This window comes from Gordionus sp. m RMFG-2023, chromosome 2, assembly GCF_954871325.1.
Source record: "Gordionus sp. m RMFG-2023 chromosome 2, tfGorSpeb1-WG-v2, whole genome shotgun sequence".
In the NCBI taxonomy this organism is placed as follows: domain Eukaryota; kingdom Metazoa; phylum Nematomorpha; class Gordioida; order Chordodea; family Parachordodidae; genus Gordionus; species Gordionus sp. m RMFG-2023.
Window position 1 is genome coordinate 51,992,427 of NC_088776.1, and position 22,006 is coordinate 52,014,432.

Consider the following 22,006-nt stretch of genomic DNA (forward strand, 5'->3'; position numbering starts at 1 on the left):
ATATATGATACATAAAACTAAATAGTATAGTTTCCCAGTCATGAGATTAAATATTTTTAAGTTTCGAAAGTTTTAAAGCTTTCTCAAATTTTAAAATTTTTGAAATTTATAAAATTATCTATATGTTTAGGACATGATGAGAATTTTTGAAATGATTTTATATTCGATGTTCCAAGGTTAATAAATAAAAAGTAAATATTTGTATTATTTATATAATAAAATATTTTTTTTAAAAAATGAAAAACAAAAATAATATTAAAAAAAATAAATAACATTTTTATTCGCTAGCAAATTTAATATAAAATTTATTCATATATTTATAATAACATCATTTTTTTTAGCCTATATTATTTTATTTTTTAATTATTGATTTGTGATCATCTGATAATTTTTAATTTTGAGTATATAACCACATTTAAAATTAAACCAACAATTCTCAACGACGCACAATAACTTCAAAATAGATAACAAGGTAAATTAGATTTTTCCATTTATTATTATTTAATCAATTTTGAAACATTTATCTTATTCTAATTCAGAATTTTTTCGGAACCCTGGACTAAAGAGTTTTGGTTTACAGTCACGGACTTTGATTTTTTATAGGGTTCTAATAGCTTCTTAAATTTGACAAGGATGAGAGGGTTCCTTGTTCTGGTTTTCCGAACTGTTAGTAATAAGAAAAAACAATTTGATTACCAAACATTATTAACATAACCCATGAATTACTTGCAATTTTGTTAAATCATATTTCTGGAAATTTTAAAATGGATCAGGGGCTGATTTGGGGGTCTGCAATTGGAGCCCGCCCGCCTCAGTGGTTTGCCTTGTTGGGTAAAACACGCCTATTGCAGACCTTTACTCTGATTCACATATATCTTAAAAAAGGGGGTTCCAAGGTTCATATTCGAAAAAATTAGCTTTAAGGATCTAATGAGAGCAAAATAATTTGGGGCCGCAAAATATTTTATTTCATCCTTGAAACTACAGACTATATTTTTGTAGGCTTATGTTCGGGCTACATTTAAAAAAATAATAATAGTAAATACTTTAAAAGATTTTTGGTATTGCAAACGCATCGTTGTATCTTTAATAAAGATAATTGGGCATTCCGTAATTTTGCTTTATAACTTGTGACTTGTTTTCTATTAAATCTATTTTCTGCTGACCCTGGCTTCTTTAAATAATTAACATGTGTTTTCAAATATAATGATTACTATGACTAATTACATATTTACTTACATTATATTTTTCTTTTTATTTGTTTTATTTTTAGTACCAAATTTTAAAGAAATTTACAAATGTTGAAATAACAAGTAGGCTAATTCAGCCAATTTATTATTTTATTTAGATAATAACTCGTTAATTTTTTTAAAAAAATGGCCTTAAATTAATAGATGAATTTCATATATTAGCTTATAAAAACAAAATCATCCATCTAAAATCAAACAAATGCGACTTTTTTTTGAATGAGTTTAATGTGAAAGAGCCGTTAACACTTACTAAAAATTTATAACTTCATTTAAAACTAATTTTAAAAATGTACTACAAAAGATGAACCTCATCTTAAAAAATTTCGAAATAGAATTTTAAGAACTTAAGTTTCAGCAGTTGCTTTTAGGGAATATAGCCTTTTTAATAACTGATATCAGCTTATCCGATTCTTATGACAGGAACCAAAAATGTGTAAAGGTTATGTTCATGGGCGAAAAAATAAAAATAGCTAACGGTTTAACTGCTTAAATTTTTAAAAGGTTCCGGGTCGCTTACCGGTTTAGAAAAATTACAAATTTTTTGGGTTTGAATTTTTTTATATCAAATTCACAGAAATATCTGAAATAATTATATTTGTTAAATAAGAGACCCTGATTTGACAAAAAATGTGTTTTAAAAAGGACACTATGTGTATATAATCCTCAATAAAAAATCTCGATATATAATTTTTGATCTCGTGATCAATTTTCTTCAGAGTAATCAAATGGCTCTTTACCCCAATCACCCATATCCCCATTTTATAATACAATGGCTTGATTACACCAAAACTCAGATTGCAATTTTATTTTAAATACTATATTCCATTTTTAATTTTAGCATTATTTTATTTTTGGAATATGATTCCCATTTGTGATCCAATTACCATTTATTATTCAATATTATTTGGAATTCTTGCCCTTGGTAGTAATAAATATTTAAGATTTATCATTAAAAAAAATAGATGTATATAAGTCCAGATTATTTAGATTTTATATATTGTAAATAAAATACGTAACCATTGAAAGTGAAAATTATGTTATCATAAAAGTTTTACTCTTTATTATTCAAATATAAATAGCAACAAAAAATCAAAATATGTGAGTTATTAGTAACAGATATCTACACATCCCGTAGTAAGCGGATCCTAAAAAATTTCAAGCTGTGCAGGGCGAAAAAACTTTTGCGGGCGGTGATAATCTTAAGTTTCAAGGAGTTTCTATTAAAATGGTTTTTTAGTTTAAAAAAAATATTCATAATAAACGTTATTCCTGCAGAAAACAATTTGCATTTTGAAATAATTATGTGCACAATAATAATATCTATAAAGATTACGAAAGGGAGAATCAAAAGAAATGTAAAGAATTTCGCATTTAATTTGAAAACTTCAGAAATATCCAAAAATTTGAATTAGTTATATTGATATAAATATAGAACCTTCATGGCTATTTTAAAAATGGAAGCCTTTCCTTAACCTTGATTTTTATCCCCCCTCCCATTCCATTCCTATTTTATTTACAAATTTTGAAAAAATGGCTAAAAGTGATATTTTTTAACACTGCTGTAAACTTTACTTTAAAAATCAACGTCATCACTTTTACATTACTCACCTGCAGAGGTATCATTTGCATTGCCCGGCCCGGATTTTTATGAAGAATTTTATTCGGCCCGGCGTAGATTTTTTTAAAATATATTTTATATATTTTTAATTTTTTTAGTTAATAATAGCGATTCAACATATTAAGTTTTAATATAGGGCTCGGCCCGGTTTTTTTTTAAAAAAAATTTCAGGCCCGCCCCGGTATATTTAAAAAATTAAACTACAACCCTGCTCATGTACCTGGGCCAGGCCGGATCTGCAGATCTCTGACGTTACTGTCCAAAAATAACTGCGTTACCACACTCGTTACTTTCTAAAAAAGCACGTGTTACTTTCATAGCATTCATTACTTTCAAAATAAAATATTATAACACATTTTACTATTTTTTTTTTTCCAGATATTATATAAATGATTTAAAAAAATTTTCCAGTTTTTTAAATACATTGTTCGATCTCTATAATTTCGTTCCGTAAGAAATCTCGATATAAATAATTGCTTTGCTTGAGGAACGTTCGATAAATTTAATTTGTCCACTTCTGCTCCTTTCCGTTACTATCTTTTTAATCCTTTCATATTCACTGCTTATTTTTACTAGGTAAATATCTTGAGAGCATATTAAATGCTGTTTTTATAATTGAAATAATTTCTTCCAAAACACGTTTCATTATGGGTAATGGACAATTTAACATAAAAATGACTGTTGCGAAATTATCAATATATGTCATTAAAATTATTATTAGTTGAATTAAAATTGGAAGATGAAGTTAGTCTACCATATCCCATATCTCTTTAACCTTCTACTCTTTATTTTAGTGATAATTAAAAAATTTTAATGTATTCAATAAAAAAAATTCCCATTGGATGAAGAATTGAGCTATTATTATATTATCAAAAATGAACGTACATAAAAAACAAAACACAATTATGAGAGGAAAAAAATATTATTCTATAAAATATGATAAAAATCCTGATTATTTGATCAAATAAACATAAAATAAAAATCGGGGATGCTATAGGGGAAATTTCGAAGTTTCCCGGAAAATTTCCCCTGTTACATCCCCACTGTAATACTTACCTAGACAATTCATTACTATGCATTTTGAAGCGTCGTTGAATACAAATCAGCTGGTGACACGCCATTTTTGGTTTCATATTTTTGAAAATTTTATGGGGTCCTCCTGATACTAGAAAAACTTACTAAATGTAAGTTGTTATACATAGCAAATCAAAATGGCATACTAACTGCTGATTTGAATTGACACACATTTAAATGAACGCATCATCAGTTTAGGTATTATATGACATACAATAACATAGTTTTTGTTGTGCCAAAGACTAATACAACTGATATTGGTGATGTTAATATTTAATTAAAATTAAAAAAATATAAATATATAATAAAATAATTTATAGGATAGCTCAAACCAAGAATGGGTTTTAATAAAATTTATCATTTTTTTGATAACCGGGCCATTGAAAAGTAATGAAAATTACTTTACTCAAAGAAGGTAACGTCGTTACCTCACACGTTACTTTCGAAAAAAATGTTTTTAAAAAAAATAAAATGCGAAGTTACTTTTATTCTATTTATGTTCCCACGTTTTCCTAATATTAATTTTGGTGCTCTCTAATCGTTATTACCAATAATTGAATATTATATCATTTGATTAATTATTTAACACAGAAGGCCTATATATTGCCGAAATTATGTAAAGTCATACTCGGCTATGGGCTGAAAAAATTTTCATTATTTTAGCCCTATGATTACGATTTTACAATATTTAGTCATATTTGTTGATGTTTAGATATAAATGCCAGAGGCCAACGGTCGCCATGGAGCTAGCGAACTTGACCTAGACCGATCTTTAAAGTTACATGGTTTTGGTAGAAAAAGAAACGAAAAATCAGATTAGGGTGTTTAATATAGAACATAAAATAGGATTAACATAATTTATTTGTTTTCACGTAAATAATCATTTAATTAATCATTCCTCATATCCGTAGAGAAAGGGGAGCATTTATCAGTTTTTTTCTGAACCTGCCAAATTTTTCGGGAACTTTAACAAATTATAATAAATAAATAAAATCCGGTTTTGATAAATTAATTTTTTTTGGCTCAAAAATTAAATTATAAATTTTTATAATACTTTTAATCAAATTTTATGCCAATTGAAAGGTTTATCTTTTAAAAACATATGACAGACTTTTTCAGAATTTTAAAAAGTTTTATCCCTTTATCTGTCTTGGTTTTTATATTTATTAAAATTTAATAATTTATTTATACTATTATATATTGATTAAACAGGTATTTAACCAGATTTTTCACAATTACAGGCTGTTTATTTTTTGTATTCATAATAATAAATAGAGGAAATTATTATTTCTATAATAAAATTTTATTTTATATTTTTTTTCTCTAAAAATAATAAAATTTTTAAAATATTTTAGTTACATACTTATTATTTGAATATTCTATCCTTACCGCGAATTGCAAGTCAGGTTCAGGTCAGTGGATCATACTTTATAATATAAATTATATTTGATTTTCCTGAAATATTGATCGTAATAATTCATTTCAAATATTACGGGTGACCAATATGTATTAGTTAATTCAATAATGCGAAAATATTTGAAAGTTTTTGATTTCATCTTGAAAAGATTTTTTGTGTGTGAACATAGATTTACTTATAAAAGTTGGCATTTTTAGGTAAAATTTGAATAAAAATTGCAAAAAAAAAACTTAGATTTTGCTCAAAATAGTTTATAAAGATTTTTTCCATACTCTGGAGTGACTTTATAGGGGACGCAATGAAGCTCAAGCCCCATAAAAACGTCTCCGAAAAATTTTGAATTATTTTAAAAAGTTTTATATATTTTAAAATAATTATTCACATTTTATTTAGTATACAGTCCTGCATGACCAGGCCGACGATTGCACTATCAATACTTAATTCATATTTATTTTATATTTTACTAGGGCCGTGCTGATTCGCAGATTTATCACCGATTTTATATTACTCAATTACCATTTATCTTTGAATTAATATCACAAAAAATATTTTCTATTTAAAAAAAACAACCAAGATTGATTTATTAAGTGTATTTTTTTTTATTCTCCACAAAGATTAATAATCGCATTTAAAATATTTGCAATGTTTATGGGTAAATGTAATGTTGTAAAACAGTCCCATTTAGCAGATAAAAGGGTGAAATCAATATTTTAGCCAAAATATTATTACCTAAGCCTCAAAATTTCTCTAATAGAAGTTCAAATCTTTCTGTCATATGTGGGCAAAATCAATAAGCCTCTTCTTTTATTTATATTTAGGCCAATGGGCCGTTAGATTTTTTCTGACCTCTTTTGGTAATTATTGGGCAGGTCCTTTTTTTTAAGATGATCAGTTTTAACAGATTTGCATTTTGGCATAGTGTTTGAAATTCTGCCATATTTGCAAAAAACTTCCATTACCAAAATTTTGAAATTATATAATCTGATATACTGTAAATACGTCTGTATCACAGCCATTAATTTATAAGCAACATGTCAAATATATAAAATAAAATTCTATGACACCATTTTATTTATTTAATATAAATTCTTTATAACGAAAGTAAAGAATGAATGAGATCTACACATCACATGAATTTATTATAAATTTTAACGATAATTGATATGCTTAATAAAGTCACAACAGGATTGCCGTGCCATTTCACTGAATTAAGCTCTACTCCGATTATTGTTATTTTTGAAACAAAAAATCTTCGCCACTTTTTTTTCACCTCCTTGTCCAAGGAATCAAATTAACTCCATTACTACAAATCATAAGGAAGATCAAATTTTTAAAAATATATATCTTAGCATGGGAAATGGGGGGGGGGGGGTGTTATGACATGCGTTTGTGATTTAAGGAATTTAATTTTGTGGGTAAATTAATATTAAATATTATTTTATTTTTTAAATAAATGCATTCGCATATATTTATTGTTTCGCAGTAATGCGCTCCCGATAATGACTTCGCGCAAATACATTCGCGGTAGAAAATTCGCTATGAAGGGTTCGCAATATAAGTTTTGCTATAACGGGCTCGCGATAAAGGTTTCGCTAAAATATATTTGCTCTAAAGTATTTGTGGAAATATATTCGCGATATTGTCTTTGCTTCACGATGTTATCTTCGCTCGTTAAACGACATTCGCTATAAAAGTTTCACTGAATTGACCTGATACAGATTAAGAAGCTTAGAATATGAATTATAAAATATTTATGCAAAATATTATTACTAACTTAACTTCATTACACCACATATAACAATATATTTATTTTAGATAGCCAATCAAAGAAGAGATGAAAGTTATGCACTTAAACAACTCTCAAAATTCTTCCTTGCACAATAATATTTCGATAAACGATATTAGGCCCACTTCCCCAGCGTCGACAAATGCACCTCACAAAATTGTTATGGATCAATATGAAGGGGAGGTTTCCAAATTTTGGGATTTGTACATTGGTTCGCGAACTGAAAGGGTCAAAAATTATTCGGACACGCTTGTTACTACACTAAGACAAAAAGGTTACCATAGGATATTGGATGTTGCTTGCGGAAATGGGTAAAAACAACTTCTTTTTAACCTAATATTTAGCCAATCTATCACCTAAGCCTCTACTTTTGAAAATTTGAAGAGTGCATAAGAAAGTGGGAGTAGTATTGAATCTCCTCCCTTTAACGCACACTTACCTTGAGTATTTATTTATTAAATTCATTTCGTAGTAAAAAATCAGCTGGTGACACCCTATTTTGGCCATCCATTTAACCATTTTTATAATAAATGAAACTCTTAAAATTTTTTGTAATAAATATTTCATACATTTTAATGTAAATTGGGAAACCAAAATGGCGTGTCACCTATGATACATATTTTTGTACGAATCTTCAGGTGATATTACAGTCATTGCTCGGACTTCAATGCTCAACCGATTTTCTTCGGTAGCCTATAAATTGAGCCCATTTTTTATAGCCATTACCCACCTATGCTTTTGAAAATGTTCTAAACTAAAAGCATACTCTTTTATTAATGCAATTCTATTAATATTTTAATTCACGAAATAAATTTGTTGATGCAATATTAATTAAGGCTTAAATAAAATGATTAAATTAGCATGAAGTCCCTAATTTATTTTTTGCTTCCAAACTGTCCAAATATATTTTATTTGTAAGATTTTAATAAACTTTTAAATTTATTAAAATTTTGGAACCCGTACTAAAAAAAATGGTTACGTTTCTAAAAATTGAAAATAAAAGAAGTGGTACTGATTCTAAATATGAAAAGTGGGGTTAAATAATGCTTGCATTTGACGTGTTTAGGTTGCAGTTCATAACTTTGTTCAGGTTCCAAACTATGAATCGAGTTTGGGTGAAGTAACCAGAGATCTAGATTTGATCCAAAAACTCCTGATGGCATTATTAGAAAATTGAGTTTGAACGCACTTAGTTAATTGACAGTTTTAAAAAATAGATAAAATTAGGATGTTAGAAATAAAATTCAAACAAATGTTTAAAAAACTATATCAGCAATTTAAAGCAAAAGTTAAATATTTAACAATTCCATTCCAATATTTTTAATTTAATTATGCCTATAAAACTATTCGTTATTCATTCAAAAATTCGAATCAAATAATGAAAATACATTATTCGTTGAATAATATTATATCGAATTATTCGAAATCGTATAAAATTATTTTATATTTGTAAGATAAAAATTATTCAAAAATATTTTAAACTATTCCTCCTATTTAATATGTTCCTAGCAAAGGAATGATTAACCTTTCACATATATTTTCTACTTCACTCTACGCATTTTGATGCAAACCATGATTAACTGAAATAATGTATTTTTATGGATTTGGATATGGGCAAAGGCAAACAAAATTGGGATAATGGTATAAATTTTATTTGAAATATGCTTAATTAATAGGTGATTTTATATATCAGTAATTAACTTTTTTTAATATATAATAAAACCTGTGTTATCTGGGCATAGTTGGGACCAAGATTTTTGCTCAAATTGGCATTTTCTAATAGATAGTAGTTAATATGAATTTGAATGGGACACAAAATTTTGGTCAAATTAGGAAGTTGGCCGAAATAAAGAGCCCAAATTAAACAACTTTGACTGTACACGGTTTTTCTTCTATTATCGACTCAACAAAATCTCTTACCTGGAAAAAATGATTTTCACAAATTTAATTCATTTATTTTGTTTTGTAAAAATTAAATTTTTTCAAATATATGACCAATCAAATAATGTTCGATTTGTATTTTTATAGATCTAAAATCCACATGATATAATTAAATTTAATGAAGAATTATATATACAGTTGAATAAAATAATCTTAAAATCATCATCTTATTAGTTTCATTATCTGTTTTAATAAACACATCACAATTAGAAAAGTGTGATATACAATTTGATCTATAATATCACAATAAAATTATTAAATATTTTAAAAGCATTCATATTCCTCTGAATTAGATAGTTGGCGAGAATATTATGTTAACTAGGGGAACCAGTATTTTGTTGTCACATATATGCATATTATGTTGAATAACTATCATTTACTCTAGTTCTTGGGTTAAGTTTTAGTCTGTTCTTAATTATTGGCTATAATAGTATTATTGCTTGCTAGTGGGTGGTATTGATAAATGATACAAAAGCAACCTTACTGATGGGCTGATTAAAGCAAAGACCTTTCCACCAGATGAGAGTATTTGATTTTCTTTGACCTAATACTTAGCTATATTTGCTATTATAATGCCTATGTCCAGACAGAGTTTTTTAGCTACATGTGAAATTGTGCATAGCCCTATAGAAATTTGTCTATGAGATAATAGAGCACCATTATAACGTGAATCAAGGATATTCGCAAATGACAATCTCCAGAACAAAATTTTTCTCGCCTCGCTAAGAGATTTAGTGCACATTCTTTTTAATTGCCTTCGAAGTGATCAGAACAAGTACAAAATTTGGTATGTATGTTTTTAAAACAAAAGATCTAGTGAAGGATTTGGGGATACTATTGCATCTGAAAAGAGGTACAATTTTTCAAGCTAGTCCCATTTATCACTGTCTAATATGATGAATCTCTTTTCTTCTGTAAAGATAACATCTTGGAATGCTAACTCTTGCAATAAGGCTTTATTTTTCAGGAATCATTTTGACATTATCGACCAATTTGAGGGGAATTTTTATGGTTGCATTATCAATGCCATAAAACTCTTGCTTCTTTGATATATTTAAGGTATTTGACTATTTTTCTTGTTTTAATTATGAGCCTTTTTATAGAAGGGATTTTTTTAATGATATCTTTGAACAGGAAATTGAGACCATTATTGGAGTATCCAACACTCATTATTTAACACTATAAATATTAAAACAGTATATAAAAATATATAAAATTACTAAATAAAAATATTGAACCTGTAAGTTTTGTTGTATAGTATATGACTTCACCTTTTCTTATATCACTAATGACGTCCGTGATCTCTTTATCGTTTTGAGTCTCTAGAACTACTCCCATAGTTCCTCGCATGACTCGTCATCTTATAGGGTACCACGTTGAACTTGCCCGACCTGTGGACTATCTTGTAATAGCGAGCCCCCATTGCAATGTTCCATTCTTGGAGTCTCGTCGACATGGCGATGTTATCTTTTAAGCGTTTGGTGAAGATATATATCAGCGGCTTGTGGCCCTTTATTATAGTTAACGTCGTCCCAATGAGACATTCTTGGCTCTTGGCGGCAAATATTATTGCCAATGCTTCTCGCTCTATACTGTGTTGACCTCAGCCACAAAGATCTCGAGGCAAAAGCTTTAGGCCTTTCCTTTCCGTCTTCTTTTATGTGAAATAGCACTGCTCCCAGTCCTTGTTTGGATGCGTCTGCTGCAATGCCAATAGGTTGGTTGGGGTTGAAGAAACTTAATGTTGGTGGTTGACTAATGAGCAATTTTAATTCGTCGAAACATTTTTGGTGACTTTCGTCCCAAAACCCTTACCACATATTTTTTTATTAGTCTCATTATCCTTCTATCCTATCGTACATTTATATAACCCTAAAATAATACATTACAAACCTTAAAAGGTACAATTTTGTAAATAAGGGAAATTCAATGTTCTTCTTTTGAAATGCTATTTTTGATTAAATCATATCGAATTAGATTAAGCGTTAATTCTATCTAAATAAACAATATAGTTTATAAATTACGATACTTGACATTAAAATAATTCACATGATAATTGTATAGTATATGCTCGAATTATTCTGGTTTATACATTATTTAATTCCCATAAGTAACTAGAAGGTTCGAGAATTATAATTTCTTATGTACGTTACTGGAAAGTTCGAGAAAACTTTAGTGATTTGCATAATTATATATAATAATATGATTTTATTTTATATTAAGAATATATGTAAATTATATATTTACTTATAAAAGGACATATACAATAATTTACCACCATTTATTTGGAATTGGAACATACACCATTATTATTCTAGCATTATTCATTATAAATCTTTTTATATTAATGTTTGATGTGTAGATTATTATAATTAATTTTTTTAAAGTTATAACATACCAACCATATTTAAAAAAATTTTTGTTTTAAATAATGCAGAATAGATTCAATAATGCTCCTAGAAAATGGTTTTGATGTGGTAAGTATTGATGCATCGGACAAGATGTTAAAACCTGCTCTTAAAACTAGGTGGAGCCGAAGGAAAGAAAACGCGTTTGATAATTGGGGTTATTATTTTTTTTTAAATAGATTTTTTGGAATATTTTATAAATATTATATAGAAGGTGATATGCAAAAATCAAAGTTCTTATTTATTAATATTAACCTAGACTAAACTAACGATTCATTCATGACTATAGCTGATTTCAATGTATGTATTGCCTAACAATGGCTTCTACATCCAGACATTGATTACAGTTGATTTTAATGTACGCCCACTTTTAATAAACGAATCGTCATCTACGCTAGAGTTAATATCATTGATTTTCGTAATCTATATTTGTATGAGGTTGGTGTAGTTCGGTCCTTGTAAATTGTTAAAATTGTTCAGCCTGGTTAAAATTATTTTATACTCGGTCAGGCTCGTAAAATAATTTTGTACGAATCTAATTTTTTTACTAAAATATATTCCAGTATATGTAGAATATGTTGTAATATGTAAATTTACTTTGAAATAAAATCGAGAAAAAAGAAATAATATTCAAATCGACTGTTAAACAGAAAAACGAAACGAATTATTATATTATTTGGGTAAAGACGATATAAATGAATAGTATAGAAAAGTATATATAATCGAGGATATTTTACTGGTTATAAATTTTATTATGAATTTGCGAATATAATTTTTAATCTTTTTTATATTATTTTAATTTTTTATTTTAGTTATGATTATGTAATTTCTATTTATATTAATTAATAAAGTATTAGTAGTTAATTTATACTATTTATTTTATTCTCTAAATTCTCTCAACCACTACATTTGTTGGCCGAAACATTATGTTCTATGGACATATTCGGTCTAATTAACGTTTCATTATTTGACAGAACACTTATTCTTTAATTCGAGACAATTTGTGGATGAACTTTTGAGTCATTTTAATTTATATAAAGGCAATAAAAGGATGACAAAGATATTATTCAGGAAATACATGTATATTACCTGATTAAAGAGCATTGCCAGTAACATTTTAAGAAAATTTAAAAAAATTAGTATCATAAGCCACTTATAATTGAAAAAATTGGGGAGTCCTTCTTTGTCCTAGCTGTTGATTTGTCTATTATTATATACCAAAATTTATCATCTTTACCTACATCTTTAGACACCCCATAAAAAATTCCAAATTTGATGGGAAATTAGAATTGAAAAAAGGAATTTGAATTAGAGGAAACCAGGGTTAGCAAAGAGCTTGTGGGTTCAGCGGATTTTATTTCAAAACCAGTAACGATTATAAAGTAAATTTTTGCTCTAAAATAGAATTCTTTGATATCCATATTTAGGGAAGAAAATAATGTATATTATTTATCTATTTATTTTTATTTGTTATGACATGTTCTTGACTTGGAAATTAAAGATTTTCACTACATTATTAGGTTATATAAATAATTAAAATTTTAAACATGACAAAATGAACAATATATGAAAAGTAAAACTCTATTTTAATATTTAGGAATTCAGTTTGATATGTAGGGCCTAAATATATGTTAATCATATTAATAATTTTACCGTCATTGGGGTTAGTAGAATCGTGGTTTGTCAGTGTAATCAATCAATTAATTTTTATAATATTATTATGGTACTCAAATATATAAATATTCCCAAATAGGAAAATTTTCACCATAATTATGAGGAAGCAATATAATTATATGAAAATGACATGTTATTAAGAAAAGTAACATCTATTACAGGTTAGAATATAATATTTTTTAAATTTAATATAATGAATGATAATTATTATGTAAATCATATTATAAAATTTTCATAATTTTGAAGATTGGTTTCAATGCAAAGTATGTAAAGGTTGGGTTCATGGGTCCTGCACCAAAAAAGATTGCTATTTTGTTTGTTATAATTAAAGCGTATATAGAAATCTGAGGAAAATATTTTTCGTGTCTCATAGGAAGCCTAATAAACCACTTGATTCTACTAGTCCCATCGATGATCGACTAACCACTGGTTTGGGACTACTAGATTCAACAAATCACTTTTGCTAAACCTTTTTTAGACAAAAAATTGTTAAGTATTTAAAAAATATAACAGTGTATATTTATAGCTAAATGTTTAAGGTTCAATTGGTATTTTGCAAGATCTTATACAATCATTATTTTTGGAGCTATGATTATTTTGACAAAAATTTCGTCCCTGATCTCCCCTCTATTATATAATCCTAAAATTTCCCCAGTGATAAATTATATATTATATTTAAAATACAATAGTATATAATGTTCACCCGGAAAAATAATAATTGTATTGTATATAAAGTGAATTCGAATAAATCGACCCTAAAACTTATTTGATATTAAATTAATGGTTTCAAGATTATACCAAAGTGCTAGGTTAGAAATCTAGTTCGTTTTAAAAATAAAAAATTTTAAATGAATAAGGTCGATTGTTTAGGCTTCTAAATTACATTTCATTTCAATTTTTAAAGGAGAATCATTTTAAAAAAAAAGGCCATTTCACCTGGCTTAACATTATAAACTAAAAGAGCCACCTATAGATTAATTTTTAGACCCTGATTGAATTTAAACCTACAATGGAGGTAGGATCCGCTCCAAATTTAAAAATACCAGAACCCAAAACTCACTTTTTTAAAAAAAATAATAGGTGTAAGTACACTTGCTCTTGTTTAAAATTCTGGTTAGAAACCTTTAAATAAAATTAAGCAACCAAATACAAATTATACTTAAAATAATAATATGATAATTATATACTTTAATAATTATAATATTATTTTTTTTTAAAAGTATATATGTATATTCATGCTTCTCTTCCAAAATAAATGTGGTTTAAATAAAAATAATATTATGTCATTTAATGTATGTCTAAAAAAAGAAGAAAAGAATAATTTACAATAGAAATTATTAATATCACGGAAAAATTAGTTCAGCTTCGAGTTCCTAATTTTCTAAAGAAGATTCTTATTTTGTTTCTTACATTTGTCCAGGTCTTGAGGGTTTTGGTTCCAGCTTCAAAGGGGGATCAATAATCCATAACTAACTTAGCAATCCTAATATTCTTTATTTTTTAACCATTTTGTTGAATATGTAAAATAATTATTATTTAAATTTTACTTTATTTTTATAAATAAAAAAAAGCCATCGAAGAAGCTAATTGGTTGACACTTAAGGATGACTTAGAGAACTTGGGTTATGAGACAAATTTTGACGCTGTCATATGCTTAGGAAACTCTTTTGCTCATTTACCAGATTTGGGGAACCATCAAGAAGAACAGGTATAACTAATTTTTTAAAAACACCGGTTATAACAAATTTAAATTTAATCGATAGATGACAGTAACACACCTACTTCTCATAAGAAAAATAGTGTTATATTAAGTTGATTTGTCAATATTCGTATTGAGCGAGGCATGAAATTTTAATTATTAAATATTTCTTATCTAATAATAATTTTAAACGATATATATAAAAACCATACCAGCGCACAGCCTTGAAGAATTTTAGAGACGTCCTTAGACCTGGTGGATCCTTAATTATCGATCACAGGAATTACGATTATATTTTGAAAAGTGGTAAATGCCCATGCAGAAATATATATTACAACGTAAACCAACTCTCATTATATAAATGTTCGTTTTTCATGAATATATATATACATATATACTGTTAAACAGTATTAACTTTAAAAAATTGTTTTTTTTTACATCCTTAAGCCATTTATGGCGTAACTTAAAATATTTCAAATGTAATAAGAATTGTTTCTTTCTTTTTGTTAAAAAACAACTTTTATATTTTAAATCAATTTGTTTATAAACTAATATTAAATTTTATATTTTATAAATCAGTTTCTTTCTTTTTGTTAAAAACAACTTTTATATTTTAAATCAATTTGTTTATAAACTAATATTAAATTTTATATTTTATAAATCAATTTACTTAATAAACTAATGTTCAAATTTTTATTTTTAACTTTTAAAAAAAAGATCAATTTATTATAAATTACATTAAATTAAATTGTCAATATATATAAGAAACTATTTTGAATATGTGATCATTATATTTTTTATGTAATTTATAATAAATTGATCTTTTTTTAAAAGTTAAAAATAAAAATTTGAACATTAGTTTATTAAGTAAATTGATTTATAAAATATAAAATTTTATATTAGTTTATAAACAAATTGATTTAAAATATAAAAGTTGTTTTTAACAAAAAGAAAGAAACTGATTTATAAAATATAAAATTTAATATTAGTTTATAAACAAATTGATTTAAAATATAAAAGTAATTTCCATTTTGGAATTGTTTCATTTTATATTATAATTTTTTATTTAATTATTTTTATTTTTTAAATTTTACTCCTTTATTTTTCAATTTGAACACTTTTTTTATATCATAATTTCTCTTTAACTTGTTCTTTATAACAAAATTTCTCTTTCTCCTTCCATTTTCAACATATGATCTCCATATCGTATTCTTAATCTCCTTTTCAACATCATGATATTTAATCACCTTTGTTTTAATTTTCTTTTCCAAAGTTTTTTTAAATTTTTTATTAATTATAAAATTTTTTATTTTATTATTTTCTTCAATTTTTGTTTCATTATTGTTTTTAATAACTATAATTTCTTCAATTGTTATCAAATGATTTATTTCGTCTAATCTATAAGAATTTATTTTTTTAACATTTGGTATTATTTTTGGTACAGCATTTTGCTTTAAGCTGAAAAGGTTGCAGAAATCAAAGGCAGAAAATAAATGTTATAGACGTATATTACGTAAATTTATTGATATTTAAATTTAAAAAATATAATGATCACATATTCAAAATAGTTTCCTATATATATTGACAATTTAATTTAATGTAATTTATAATAAATTGATCTTTTTTTAAAAGTTAAAAATAAAAATTTGAACATTAGTTTATTAAGTAAATTGATTTATAAAATATAAAATTTAATATTAGTTTATAAACAAATTGATTTAAAATATAAAAGTTGTTTTTAACAAAAAGAAAGAAACTGATTTATAAAATATAAAATTTAATATTAGTTTATAAACAAATTGATTTAAAATATAAAAGTTGTTTTTTAACAAAAAGAAAGAAACAATTCTTATTACATTTGAAATATTTTAAGTTACGCCATAAATGGCTTAAGGATGTAAAAAAAAAACAATTTTTTAAAGTTAATACTGTTTAACATTTCACACTTTTTTTTTTTTTAAATTTTTGTCGTTTGTCATTCTTGCTCGTTCACCTCTTCGTTGATCTTTTTTTTTTGTTGTACGTTTTATCAATTTAGTTCCACACACAAAAAAACTAATTTTGTTTTAATATAAGGAAGAGGAAAAAAAAATTTATTATCAAATTTAATTCATTATAAAATTTTCAAATTTTCTAGGCAACACACTATTTCTAACTGGTCTTTGAACGTTGCGATTCTGATCATTTACTTGTACATTTTGGTTTCTTGGTTCATCACCTCCCCTTCTAAAATTCAATGTATAAGGTGATGCATTATTATTAACATTGGCTTTAAAAACTGTTGCACCATTAGAAGAAAGTTCTACATTAGTTGATCTTTTTTTTATTTGGTCCAAGTGTCTTTTTATAATTTTGTTCCCAGTATCTATATCATACAACAAATTTCCGTTTTTGCGCATTATTGTACCTTTTTCCCAATTATTATCTTTAAAAGTTTTATACCATATGCTGTCTCCTATTTCTATATCCCTATCTATTGATATCTTGCGATTTAGTATATGATCTCTTTCATCTCTCGGTTTTATCAACTCCCATTTTGTCCTAATCATTCTGGAGAACATTACTTCGCTTGGTATTTTGTTGGTCGTTGCGTTGGGTGTATTACGATAATTAAAAAGAAACTTTTCTAGAGCTATGTCTACGTCTATTTTATTATTATTTTCCATATTCCTTTTCATATTCATTTTCATTGATCTAATCATACGCTCACATTGGCCATTGGACTGTTGGTGGTGAGGTGCGGTGAGCAAGTGTTCGATTTCGTGATCTTCGCAAAATTTCTTAAATAATTTACTGGTAAAGTTAGTTCCATTATCACTGACTATTCTATTAGGTATACCAAATAAACTTATTATTTTCATCAATTCTTAAATCGTTGATTCCGTAGTTGTGTTTCTCATTCTCCTAATAATAGGAAATTTGCTGAAGGCGTCAACACATACCATAAAATTATTATCTTTGAACTCTGCAAAGTCTATGTGTACGCGCTCGAATACTTTCGTTGCTGTTTCCCATGGGTTTTGAATATTATGAGGATTGTCTGCGTATTTATTGCAAGCATCGCAATTCTTTACCTCCTGATCTATTTCTGCATTTAAACCAGGCCACCACAGATACTCTCTCGCTAATGATTTTGTTTTTCCAGCACCGAGATGCCCATTATGCAATTCTTGCAAAATCTCTTTTCTCATACCTTTCGGTATTATGATCCTATTCTCTTTAAAAAGGCAACCTTTGATTAAACTCAATTCCAATACCATATTTTTATACGTTTTGTTCTTTATCTGCTCATGATTCCTTATATCGTTGATTACTTCCATTAGTTCTTGATAAATATTAGTTTCTTTAACTATTCTTTTAAAATTTATTGGTGTGTCCCAAAAATTGTCATCAATTATTTCGTCATCTAACTTTTGTACCATCTCTTCTGTATTCATTAGTGGTAATCTGGACAAACAGTCTGGTACAATATTTCGTTTCCCGGGTCTGTGAACTATCGTAAAGTCATGCGCTCCCATAGCCAAGTTCCATTTTTGGAGTCGCATTGATATGGAAGAATTGTCCTTGAGTCCCTTCGTAAATATATACACGAGTGGCTTGTGGTCGGTAATTATTACAAATCTTGTGCCTATTAAATACTCTTGGAATTTTTTAACCGCGTAAATTACCGACAAAGCTTCTTTTTCGATATTGGTATAATTTAACTCTGATTTCAATAGTGCTCTTGACGCGAAAGCGATGGGTTTTTCTTTGCCATCACCCTCAATATGAAATAAGACTGCGCCTAAACCTTTCTTTGAAGCATCAGTTGCAATGCCCACTGGTAGATCCGGGTTATAAAAATTTAACGTAGGCGGAGTGCTTATGAGTTTTTTTAGAGCGTATGATTAGATCAATGAAAATGAATATGAAAAGGAATATGGAAAATAATAATAAAATAGACGTAGACATAGCTCTAGAAAAGTTTCTTTTTAATTATCGTAATACACCCAACACAACGACCAACAAAATACCAAGCGAAGTAATGTTCTCCAGAATGATTAGGACAAAATGGGAGTTGATAAAACCGAGAGATGAAAGAGATCATATACTAAATCGCAAGATATCAATAGATAGGGATATAGAAATAGGAGACAGCATATGGTATAAAACTTTTAAAGATAATAATTGGGAAAAAGGTACAATAATGCGCAAAAACGGAAATTTGTTGTATGATATAGATACTGGGAACAAAATTATAAAAAGACACTTGGACCAAATAAAAAAAAGATCAACTAATGTAGAACTTTCTTCTAATGGTGCAACAGTTTTTAAAGCGAATGTTAATAATAATGCATCACCTTATACATTGAATTTTAGAAGGGGAGGTGATGAACCAAGAAACCAAAATGTACAAATAAATGATCAGAATCGCAACGTTCAAAGACCAGTTAGAAATAGTGTGTTGCCTAGAAAATTTGAAAATTTTATAATGAATTAAATTTGATAATAAATTTTTTTTTTCCTCTTCCTTATATTAAAACAAAATTAGTTTTTTTGTGTGTGGAACTAAATTGATAAAACGTACAACAAAAAAAAAAGATCAACGAAGAGGTGAACGAGCAAGAATGACAAACGACAAAAATTTAAAAAAAAAAAAAGTGTGAAATGTTAAACAGTATTAACTTTAAAAAATTGTTTGTTTTTTTTACATCCTTAAGCCATTTATGGCGTACGTAACTTAAAATATTTCAAATGTAATAAGAATTGTTTCTTTCTTTTTGTTAAAAAACAACTTTTATATTTTAAATCAATTTGTTTATAAACTAATATTAAATTTTATATTTTATAAATCAGTTTCTTTCTTTTTGTTAAAAACAACTTTTATATTTTAAATCAATTTGTTTATAAACTAATATTAAATTTTATATTTTATAAATCAATTTACTTAATAAACTAATGTTCAAATTTTTATTTTTAACTTTTAAAAAAAGATCAATTTATTATAAATTACATTAAATTAAATTGTCAATATATATAGGAAACTATTTTGAATATGTGATCATTATTTTTTTTAAATTTAAATATCAATAAATTTACGTAATATACGTCTATAACATTTATTTTCTGCCTTTGATTTCTGCAACCTTTTCATATACTATTTTTCATTATGAACAATTCTTTATTTAAATAAAAATAATAATACATTTTTTAGAGCAAAAATATCAAAGATATAACTACCTCTCTGCTCTACGTTAACTTTATACCAAAAATGATAGCATTGGATTATGATTTAGAGATACCTAAGCCAGGCAAAGGACAAAATGGGGAACAAAATCTTATGTAATTCATTTTGAAAAAAAAAATGTAATAGGAATAACGCACAAAATCCTTTTAGCCATTATAATTAACTTTTCAATGTTAGTTCTTTTTATCTTCTCAAATATACAATAATTAGATTATGTTAAACATAGTTTTAATTATATATAATACAGTGAATCTATATGGTTGCTACACATAATTAACTTTTAGTATGTAAATTAAGAACTGAACCCAGAAACCCGACCAATATTATAAGAATATGAATTGAAGATGATTGAAAAAGCCGACTGAAAATTAAATATTAAAATAAGATTTTGGAAGGGTGGACCATATCTAAAAAGAATCAATATAAGGAGGTGGTCATATTTAAAGATTTTACTATATTACCAGCAGTATACGTAATAAGGTAATAGTTAGAAGATTCCCACAATATTTTTTGGGGACATTTTTAGGTTTGAATATCTAATTTATTTTTTCCCATAATATTATTTCCTGTGTAAAATACGCATCCTATTAATTTCAGACAATTTGGTCCTGAACTTCTAAATCATTACTAATTTATATACTGGCGATTATAGGTGGGTAATGGTTTAGTTATAGAAATTGTTATAAAGATTTTAAACTATCTAACTTTTTAAAAATAACTATAGCTATTTGGTCATATTTATAAAATAAATGACTACATAGTCAATTTTAAATAGCTCGTAGTCGTACTAGCATATGAATTTATATATTAAGGCTTAAAATAGATAAATGAAAATTCTGATCATTATTAAAAAAAATAAATAATATGTAACTATGTATAATTATTCTCATAAGGGCTATAACTTAATAAGAAAAAAACATGATTTACTATATATCTTATAAATAAAAGCCTTTCTACAAATTTAAAGAAATATTTTCAGAATTTTTGACTTTTTGTTGATTTTTAAGAGTCGGGATAAATTAATATTATGATTAAAAGGATTTTTTAAAAAAATTTATACGTAGATTTTTATTATTCCATTATCTCATATAAAATAATGACAAAAAATATGTAATCGAATCGAATCGGTGAAAAAATTGTGGATCGGTGCAGCCCTACAAATATTTATAATTTAATAAATATATTTTTGGTATGCTTTATTTAAAAAAAATGTATTAACATTTACAAGTTCTTTCCGTCTCACTTACTATCCTCATTTGTTGAGAGCATTTACCAAGCTTTTGCAAGACACATTTGGTGAGAACGCGAAATACGAGGTAAGCAGTGATTTCAATAAACAAATTATGGCTGATCAGCTGGAAGGGAAAGATCCATCATTTAATCCCGAGACTAATGATACTGCATTTTACATTCATTCAATCGAGAAAAATTGATCATTTTTATCTATCATTTAATTTCATTATTAATTTTTTATTTTTGAAATTGTCAAGAGAAAATGTTATATAAATATATTTATAATCATAATTTATGAGACAACTCATTTTTATTAGTTTTGATGGGCCATTTTAAAGCCAACGAAATAATAATAATTATTTATTTTTATCTACAATACAAACGTCAAAATGAAAAAAAGTTGTTAATCTTTTAAGCACTCCTAAATATGATATTAAGTTTTGGTACCCAATTCATTTGTGTTTAACAAGTATATATAATGATTTAACCAATATTAACAATAAAACAATCATATTATTTATCAATGCTGATATGATACCTGTAGTAGCTATTAAGAGTGGCGCACTAATTTTTTTTTAAAAATATGTTTATAATTGTTAGGCTATTTTTTTTCTAGTGGCTATTGCTAAAATTAGTTATTAAATTCAGTTTTATTTTAAAATGATGATTATAAATTATT

The 22,006-nt window shown here is 26.3% G+C and overlaps 1 protein-coding gene across 2 annotated transcripts; it reads left to right on the forward strand.

The window, feature by feature from the left end:
- The first annotated feature begins 322 nt into the window (after positions 1 to 322).
- Positions 323 to 21,745, forward strand: LOC135925318 (glycine N-methyltransferase-like). 2 transcript variants are annotated; one of them, XM_065460582.1, is made up of 7 exons: positions 323 to 472; positions 7,175 to 7,456; positions 11,524 to 11,651; positions 14,740 to 14,876; positions 15,083 to 15,205; positions 20,062 to 20,189; positions 21,323 to 21,744. In XM_065460582.1, exons 2-7 carry the CDS (start codon positions 7,194 to 7,196, stop codon positions 21,525 to 21,527), a joined length of 984 nt encoding a protein of 327 aa, XP_065316654.1. In that variant the 5' UTR covers positions 323 to 472; positions 7,175 to 7,193; the 3' UTR covers positions 21,528 to 21,744. The 2 variants fall into 2 exon arrangements, with proteins under 2 accessions (XP_065316654.1, XP_065316655.1); XM_065460583.1 differs by lacking the exon at positions 323 to 472 and adding an exon at positions 5,208 to 5,354 and having other exon boundaries at positions 21,323 to 21,745.
- Positions 21,746 to 22,006: the final 261 nt, after the last annotated feature.

Excerpts from the sequence above, each read along its gene's own strand:
- LOC135925318 (XM_065460582.1), top strand. The coding sequence starts at position 7,194 with ATGAAAGTTATGCACTTAAACAACTCTCAAAATTCTTCCTTGCACAAT. Across the intron at positions 7,457-11,523 it reads GATGTTGCTTGCGGAAATGG|AATAGATTCAATAATGCTCC; the intron begins GTAAAAACAACT and ends TAAATAATGCAG. Across the intron at positions 20,190-21,322 it reads AATGGGGAACAAAATCTTAT|TTCTTTCCGTCTCACTTACT; the intron begins GTAATTCATTTT and ends AACATTTACAAG.